This window comes from Phodopus roborovskii, unplaced genomic scaffold (assembly GCF_943737965.1).
Source record: "Phodopus roborovskii unplaced genomic scaffold, PHOROB, whole genome shotgun sequence".
Taxonomy (NCBI): domain Eukaryota; kingdom Metazoa; phylum Chordata; class Mammalia; order Rodentia; family Cricetidae; genus Phodopus; species Phodopus roborovskii.
This window is the reverse complement of record NW_026126558.1, coordinates 2,463,001-2,472,073: the sequence shown is the minus strand read 5'-3', so window position 1 is coordinate 2,472,073 and position 9,073 is coordinate 2,463,001. Positions and strand designations below refer to the sequence as shown.

Below are 9,073 nucleotides of genomic sequence, written 5' to 3'. Positions count from 1 at the left end.
TCCTTGACCCAGAGAAGGGGCCTTTCCACCGATGGTTTTGACCCTAACCTCAGAAGTGGATCTAAATTGGGCTGGAGCTTTAGGTGCCTGGTTGGGGGTGTGAAAGGAATGGTGGCAGACACCCATATGGTGCTTATTAGGAGAACAGTGTCTCTAACGACTGTGACCCGCCTGTGAAATTCTGATTTCAGTTGTATATGGGGTACAATAAGTCTTTATCTTTTATCGCCCAAAAGGCTAATTGAATTGCTGTTGGCAGCACAAATAACAAGATGGGTTAAACAGGTTCCAGCCTCGGTGGAGCGGCCCCCTCCAGCAGCTTTTTCCCGGTAGCAACCCAATCCAAGAAGGCTATAAAGTGCTAACTCAGGTGGATCCCAGCCATCTTTACTATGTTTTCTGCAGATCTCTTGATAGTATAGTGTAAAAGAACATAATTTGTGACTCACTTGAAAAAACAACAACCCCACCCCCCATACATTAAGATAAACCCAGGCCCTTAGCAGTGCTTAAATGCTGTTTCTGTTTTGTTTCCTGAAGACACAGCCACATAGATACAGTTCAGAAAACACTGAACTGCTGCAGGATAGATGTTTTCTAAGTGGCGGAGAAATCTGCAGTGACCCAAATATTTGCTAAGGTTGTTACCTACATGCACACCCCAAAAATTTGACTTATCTGTGCCCTGTGCCTGTCCCCTGGTGAGAGTATGAACAGTTAGCTAGTGCTGATGACTTCCTTAGAATTGCTAATTGCTAAGTAAGAGTGGTTAAGGGGTGAGATCTCCAGATTATGTAACAAGTTATTTTGCCCAAAATGTACACTATATTTAGAAATATTCAAATGTGGTGGCATTACTCTATACAGGGTGTTTTAGCTCATCGTGGATGATATGCTGTGTGTTTTACCATCTGAGCTCTGTAGCCCCATTCAAAGGCCAACCTGTACCTGGTACTCTGAATTCTCAGTGGGAATTCTGTCATCTTAGTCTCTGTACCTAATCTAATGGAGGAGGGAAAATGCCTACTACCTAGAGGCATTTCCAGTGATCAAGGGATAGAGACTACTCCCACTGGAGACATGTTGTTTGATTTTGAGCTGATGAGTTACAAAGGACCAGCCTATGTTTTCCCCAGACATACTGAAGGTGGTATCATAAAAGAAACTTAAACCATGTCAATAGTCTTTTTTTTTTTTTTCATTAAAAATTACACTTTTTAACCAGGTGTGGTGTCACATGCTTCTAATTCCAGAATTCAGGGAGGGGAGGGTAGACATCTCATTTGAGTCAAGGCCAGCCTACTTGATCTACATCGCAAGTTCCAGGGCTTCACAAGAAGACTATCTTAAAAGAACAGCCTTTATGATACCATGTCTAATTCAACATCATTATCTGTCTCTATGGTACTTTTGCCCTAATACCTTTGTTGTTGTATGGATTGCTTTATATTGTTCAGTCCCACCAAGAGGCACACAATGTTGTGATTTAAACACACATACACACAAAATCCTACAATTTTATAATTTTTTTAAAAAGGCTGTAATAACTCAAAGGGAAGCAGTCTTAAATCAGGCTGACATGGGACAGGTCATATTGATGGGTTAAAAAGTTTACTGAGAGTTGTTTTAGTGCTGTTCTTGAACCCAGGTTGTCATGCATGTTAAGCAAGAACTCCACTACCACTGACCTACTCCTTCAGCCCTGTACATTCTTAATAATGATCAGCAGGGGGAATGTGATATCTCCTACCCCAAGTATAAATTTACCTGGGGCTTCAGAGACATCCAGTGCCAATCTATAAACCCAGTCACCTACAGCTTCTAGTTTCTTAAATTATAAGCTACACGTTTTATTTTTGTGTCTCAAAGGAAGGGGTTCAGTTAAGCTGAAGATGCAGGCTGCCCCAGAAACAGGGAGGGGCCTACATGGTTGACAGTCTAGGAACCTTACATTTCTGTTTGTACTTTCTACTTAATTCTGCTATGGTGGGCATAAGCAATAGCACTACAGCATTGATCAAATCCCTGGATCTAGAATCTTAGATGATGAAATGAGTATGAATTCCATTCACAGAAAGTCTGACATTGGTCTATGACCAAGGAAGGGCATGTCTTCTAGTTTCCTATGAACAGAAGGCAAGCAGATGAGGGTGACTTAGGACTAATGGTAGCTACCCAAACACAGCATATTTTGCTCAAGGATTCCAAGCATACTCAGGAATCAGGAATATGGGCACTTTACTCTTCACTGGTCAAATAAAATCTGCAAGTCATATGCAAAAAAAATGATTGAGTAATGATGACTTGTCCCAAAATCATCTTTTAAATCTTTCCTCCCTATATCAAGAATCCAGTTAATGAAAACACTGGATGTAATTACTGAAGGTGCTTCCTAAAGATTAAGTGATTGTGACTTCTACAAGAGTCACTATCGCAAAAAAAAAAAAAAAAAAAAAAAACTAGCTACCTTTAACCTATTTCTTGTTATTAAATAAAAAAGTCGCATTACTTTTTAAATGCATTCAGTGTACTAATGGCAAAAATTAAAATATATAGGACTCCTCAACTCTAAAGATGCTGTTGATGTCATCTTAAAATATATAACTCTGTATATTCTAGCCTTGAACTTCCTAAATTTCAGTCTCCTATTACAGGAGTCCTCCCAGCATAGGTCGAGATAAAAAAATGTGTACTCTATGGGAATTCCGTACTATGTGGAGATGGGCACCAGTTAAACACACCTGGGGCTTCACACCTAAACATGCTTCCCACGTGGCTCTACCTTCGGCTTCATTTCACAGCGTTCTCAAATGTAAACCCCAACCCCAGCAGAGTACTTTCTATGGCCCAAGATGGCGCTTCTCACAAAACTTTTGAAAGAGCAGATCCAGGCTGGGACAGACAGTTCAGTGTCCTTACCATCTGCTTCTTCCAACCCCCTCTTGCAGAATGGCAGGCTCTCCTGCCAGTTGAAAAACAAACAAGGGCTTCCCACATGACCTCTGCTCAGCTCTTATCTGTGTCCCTCCCACTGCCCTTTCTCCTGGCTTCTCTCTCCCAGAGCTGCCTTTATAGTCCTTTATCTTACTCTCCTGCAAACCCCAACCCCATACACCCTTCAGTCTGGAGTAATGTAACAGCTACCCTAACCTTGTTTTAAAAAATTAAAAAAGGCCTTGGAAAACATTCAGTGCTCCCAATTTTATCTTTATTTAATGCTAAAAGAAAAAAAAAAAAGTACTGTAAATCTGACAAATGACAGAACGCAGGTGGTATTTCCATAGCATGGTTTTAAAATATAATGTTGATAGATAGCTAAGATTACACTTATTTCAGTAGACATGAGTTTCATCATATATAGAAAAATTATCACCTTCAACTTAAAAAAAAAAGCAAAGGTTAAAAGGTGGCACACTTTCAAAATACTTGGTGGCCAAGAAAAGATATATAGAAAAGCTGTAAACCATGTGTATGTTCTTGTAACTTCAGAGTGAGGCCACATGAAAGACACTAACTATATTTGTTAAATTCTATAATTTGTTAAAGCAAAAAAGGGACTGCTGACACCCCATCCCCTAATATTCTGAGTATTAAATCACGGCTAGAAGTGTTGGGAATCTGACATAATCTATCCAGCTGTGGACAACATCCACAAATGTCATCAAGGACAAGAAAAGATCAAACCAGGTCCCCACGTGAATGGTTTTAGAGTAGGCCAGAGAAAGGCTCCCCCCACCGCACCCCACCCCCTCCAGGACAACACTCTGGCTACAAGTCTGAAGGGCACCCAAGGCTGGGCGGATGCACACAGGCCCTTCACCTCAAAGTGCACCCCCTTTAAAACAGGTCAAGTTTTGTCTCCTTTGCCACTAGCACAGAGAAACCACAGGTGGCCTTTTCTGAAGCTGGACAGACTTCTCCCATTTGGCAGGATGGTTCTTTATTCATGTTTTTGGAGAGCTTATCTGTATTGAGATTGCAAAAGATACAGCCACGGCAAATTAGGTCAAATGACTAATCTAGTTGTAACATCTATGAGGTCAAATTCCAGTTTATAATAAAGTGCTTAGAAACACATTTATACTACAGACCATAATAGTTGGGTCCTTCACAAATGTCTTTATGGGCAGGTGAAACTGACTCTGCTGTGTGTGTGTACATCTGCCTCAGAGACCAGTTGGATTTGAGTCACAGTAACAACCAACTGGTCTACCACGCAAGCCTGTCTGTAACATCCCAATGACTGGTAACAAGAACCTGGAGGACGAAGTGCACTCACGAAAAACACAACAAGAAATACTGTACTTGGTGCAGTGTCACTGGTTTTCAAGCATTAGTAACTTGACTACTAAAGAAATCACCTTAAAAAGACTGATGAAAAAAAAACAAAAAACCAAGTAACTAGAAATGATCCCAGGCTGGTGATAACCTATGTTTTCAAAAAATAGAATCCAGGCTGTGAAAAAAAACACAAACCATAGGAGACTTAGAAGCCTTGATTGAGCCTACAAAGCCAAGTTACATACAAACACCTGCACGTCAGGTTTTAGGGTAGTGTGTTCCTGTTGACATTAAACCAAAACAGCACAAAGAGGGTTAAAAACCCACAAAAACCAGCATCACTAAGGGGTGACCACTACTAGTAACTAATGACCTGTTGTTGTTTACATTAAAAACAATCACTTCACCAATGCAACAGTGATCGAAAGAAATTAGTTTACAAAAGGCTTCTAAAAATAGTTGGAGGTGGGGCTTGATTATGTAAAAACCCTTTATGTCTGTAGTTTTCACTAGTTTATCATTTTCCAGAACAGTATTATTCAGTTAGCATTTCAGACACATCTAAGAAGGAAACTGCAGGCTTCCTCCACCCACAGTGGGCCCCACCACTGATATGCCCACAGGCCCTCCTCGAAGCACCCAGGGCTGTTAACTGTCAATGTACATACTGCAGTAAGCACTCATTACAACAGGGTGTAGGGACAGTGACGACAGCAATAGCCACAAGAACAGGACAGGTAAATGAAAGGAACAAACCAGAACAGAGCAAAACAAACAAAACAGAAACGAAACCAATCCCGAGAGTTCACCCAGCCTGAAATGTTCCAAAAGGCTGAGTGGCTCTGCTCTAAAAGGCAGCAAAGCCATCTTATGTGCACACCACCCCGTACAACTATTTCTACAGCTGGAAAACACCAGTGAGGCAACCAAGGAGCAGACAGCATTGAAATCTTACAACTGGTCACATGGGCAGAGTGTACATCAGTCAACTTGCCTTCATAAAGAAAAAAAAAGGCAAAAACAAAACAAACTCCCAAACACACAATCCAGCAAACCGTTCAGCAGCACCTCAGACTATCAATATTGCAAGAAGTGAACCATTAACAAGATAAGATTCAAACCCCATCTCCCCACACTCCCACAGGGCCTGCTAGGTGGGTCACATCTCTTAGGGGCATGCCCTTCTGACAGAGTGCCCTCTTTCACTCATTTCCTTCCTTCTCCACTAACTGACCTCCAGCCTGGGAGATGGGTCAGCAATGAGGAATGACAGACAGTAAGGCAATCTTACAACGTCAGAAAAATGTATTTGGCTTTTTTTTTTCTTTTTTAAAATAAGTGCATACAAATACGGCTAGAAGCATTTGTTTGCCAAGTGCTCTTTAAAAAAAAAAAGCAGCCAAGTCGCAGCCTACATAGAACAGCAACTGTCACCAAAAGAGTCAAGCACAGACAGCCTAATAACGTTAACAAAAGAAGAAAATGCCTTTTAAAGTACATACCTTTTGTCGTCAAAAAAAATATAGAAACACAATGTATTCAAAAAAATCAAAATTATACAGCCATGTTTATGAAGTCTACATTTCCCTTGTCTTGGATATATATATTTATATATATATATATATGGAGATTTATATACAGTTCAAGAAGTTTGAGTTAAGGGTAACCGTGGGCTTTTCTGAACGCAGAAAGTCACGAGTCTCTTTCCTTTTTCACTTTCACATCTCCAGCGAGGATGGTAGCAATCTCTCCTTGCATGAAAGCCCAGGGGACATTGGAGCCCACCAGAGGGCACTTCTCCCCGCTTGGACAATAGACCTCTCCACTAGCGCCCTGCTGTTTAATGCTTTGTCTGGAGCAAGGGAAACAGAACTTGTGTGAAGGGACAGACGGGCACTGCACAAAATGGGTATCCTCCAGCCGCTCGTGGCAGAGGGTGCAGCATAGGGGGGCGCTGGCTGCCAGAGAGGAGTCTGGGAGGCTGGCAGGGTGCACCGGCTCCAGTCCTCCTGTGCTGCCGGTGGCCTGGCCCCCCACCTCTCTGGGGCCAAGCCTTCTTTGGTTCATAGAGGAGGGAGAGGGCGGGCTGCTGCTATTCCTCCTGGTGGTGGAGTGAACCTGGGTGGCATCTTTCGAGGCGTGACTGCCCCCAGCATTGTCTGCTACTAAAATCAGGGCTGCCATGGGGGACTGGCCGTTCTGAGCAGCTTCAGGCGGTGTGGTCCGGTTGGAATGAGGAGAGGCAGTAGGGGGTGGTGGAGACACAAAAGAGGATGTAGGGGTGATGGGGATCTTGAGCCCTTCTGTGGAAGTGGACAGCCAAGGCTGAGCCTCGCCATTGATCTTAGGGGGTCCCACTTCCCCTTCCGGTTCTGGAGAAGGCTTCCTTTTCCTTGCTGTTCTTGCAACTAAATAGAGACAGGAATGGAAGAAAAGGAAAATTAACGGAAATGTATCCAAAGAGACATTTCCCATCTCCAAAGAAACACAACTAGTACACAAGTTCTGTATGCAGCTTCTAACACTTCCTCTAGTGAGGGGCTCTGAACCTGCACAATACTTCCAAGGGAAGCTAAGTCATGCGAGCCTGCCTGAAAGGTTCCAACCCCGAACTAGCACATGTGACTGCTAACGTCCCAGACAGGTTAAAGGGTGAGTGCTGCCCTCATGCTCCCATCCAAGAATGTGCTGGGAAAGGAAAACGCCGTGTTGTTGCCTATCAGCCCGCTCTGACTCATCCCTGTTGTGCTGGTTCAGCAAAGGAACCACGTTGCCACTAAGCGCTGTTTCAGCCTTAGGCCGACCAGGAAGTTGGCTGTTTGTTGTTTCTGGGCTAAGGCAAAACCGTGCATGTTAGAGTGGATCCCCAGCACACACTCGTGCACGCTGTCTCTAACCTCCACGCCCTCGATCCCTTCTCCCCTCACCCCACAGCCGCCCCTACCTGCTTTAGACCCGTTGGCCCCGTTGGCCTCGAAACCCAACAACCTGCCTGCAGTCAGGGCCGGCTCCTTCTTGAACTTGCTCTCGAAGGGCCCCGAGTGGCCGTGCTGGTGCAGCGCCAGTAGCGTGTCGCGCACCGTCTTAGGCCTGCTGGCCCAGTCCTGCTCCCCAGGCACTCGACCCTTGCCTGCACCGTCTGCGCCCAGCTCGCTCGCCCCAGACGCGCCGGATAAGCTGTCGGCTGGGCTCCGGTGAGCGGGCTGTGCCTTCTCCTTGCTCTGCTCACGAGCATCGTGCTCCGCCGCGCCCGACACCGATGCAGGCCGTTTGTGGGCACCCAGCTCAGCGGGCTGGGCACCCAGGCCTGGTGTCCCGCTCACCGCGGCCAATGTGGCCGCGGCACGGCCACTCAGACCCAGCGCGGCAGAGCCATTCACCAGAGGCACCAGGGTGGGCGGCACAGCGTGTGCGCGCCGCGGGTTCGGGCTCTGGCGGTTCAGCTCGGGCGGCTCCTCCAGCTTGGAGAAGCCGTTGGGCACCAGGATGCCGTTCGCCGGCGCCGGCTGCGGCGCGGCTGACTGCGGGAGGCCCGCACCCGCACGCGTGCCAAAGTCAGAGGCCAGGCGCGGGGCCCGATCCGGCGCCAGCGGGTAGCGCTCCATGGCCTGAGAGCGCGCGGCCTCGGCGCCCGCGTGGCCCAGCTGCGGCGGCGGCTGCAGCAATAGGTCCTTGGCCGACAGTGGCGGTGGCTTGGCGGTCGAGGGTTGAGCGCCGGTCGGGGAGCGGCCCTCGGAGAAGCAGCCGTGAGCACGCTTCAGCTGGCGCGCCGTCTCGATGACGAACTCCACGCGGTCGGCGCCCTCGTAGTTGACGCAGCCGCGGCACACGGGCTCCGTGAAGTCCCAGATCATGGCCCAGGGCATGCGGGGCAAGTCACACAGATAGCACGACTGGCGCCGAGACGCGGCCGCCACCGCCACCGCCGCGGCCATGTCCGCACAGACCGCTGCGCCGCAGGAGGAGCCGGGCGAGGAGGGGACGCCGCCGCCCCCCGCGGGCCCCGCGCGCGCGCGCCGGCCGGCCCAAGCCCGCGTCTGCGCGACTAGCGGCGGCGGCGGCCGCAGGCGAGGAGACGGCGGCGGCAGAGCCCGGACCGACGCGGCGCCCGCGCGGCGCCCCCGGGGCACGAGGGGCGGCGGGCGCGCGGCGGGGCGCGGCTGCAGGTCCCCACGGGCGGCGGGGCGGCGCGGCGTGCGCGGGGGCGGCGGCTCGGCCGGGGCCGCGGGCTCGGGCCTCCAGACCGGGGCGAAGACGGGCCGCGAGCGCAGCAGGTCGCGGTGGCGCCGGGCGCGCAGAGCCGCGCGGGGGACGGGGGACGCGGGGCAGCCGCCGGGGCAGCTCAGCCCGAGCGGCGGGGCATGCCGCACGCAAAAGCGTGCAGCTCGGTCCTAGGCCCCGGCGCACCCTCTGCACAGCACCCTGTGCAGCTCAGCTCCTGCGCCGCTGCTGTTGCTGCTGCTACCGCCGCGGCCGCTCCACTTCTACAGACTTGATTCTTCGACAGCTCCGCACGGCGCCTGCGCGGCCCCCTCCCTCTCTGGCGCGCGCGGCCCCGTGCGCTCGTGCGCCCGCCCTCCCTCCCTCCGCGCTCTCGCGCGCGCCGCCCTGGATTTTTCCCTTTCTCGATCGCGTGCGCGCAGGGGCTGGAACATCGCACGAGTTCGCGCGGCCCTGATGCTGCAGGTGTGCAGCTCTCATCCCGTGGGATTGTCTGTCCCCCGCCAGAATGCTCCACCCCACGACCGCGTCTTTTTGATTAAATCGTGCTAACTGTTTTATTTTACAAGCA

General features: G+C 49.4%; 1 protein-coding gene across 2 annotated transcripts; it reads right to left on the bottom strand.

The window, feature by feature from the left end:
* Positions 1-3,186: 3,186 nt before the first annotated feature.
* Irf2bp2 (interferon regulatory factor 2 binding protein 2) lies at positions 3,187-8,337 on the bottom strand. Of its 2 annotated transcripts, none has more exons than XM_051201621.1 (2): positions 7,274-8,337; positions 3,187-6,689 (listed from the first exon to the last, which is right to left on the bottom strand). In XM_051201621.1, the coding sequence occupies exons 1-2, from the start codon at positions 8,214-8,216 to the stop codon at positions 5,974-5,976; spliced, it is 1,659 nt and encodes a 552-aa protein (XP_051057578.1). In that variant the 5' UTR covers positions 8,217-8,337; the 3' UTR covers positions 3,187-5,973. The 2 variants fall into 2 exon arrangements, with proteins under 2 accessions (XP_051057578.1, XP_051057577.1); XM_051201620.1 differs by having other exon boundaries at positions 7,226-8,335.
* Positions 8,338-9,073: the final 736 nt, after the last annotated feature.

Excerpts from the sequence above, each read along its gene's own strand:
- Irf2bp2 (XM_051201620.1), bottom strand. The coding sequence starts at position 8,216 with ATGGCCGCGGCGGTGGCGGTGGCGGCCGCGTCTCGGCGCCAGTCGTGC. Across the intron at positions 6,690-7,225 it reads GGCCAACGGGTCTAAAGCAG|TTGCAAGAACAGCAAGGAAA; the intron begins GTAGGGGCGGCT and ends GTCTCTATTTAG.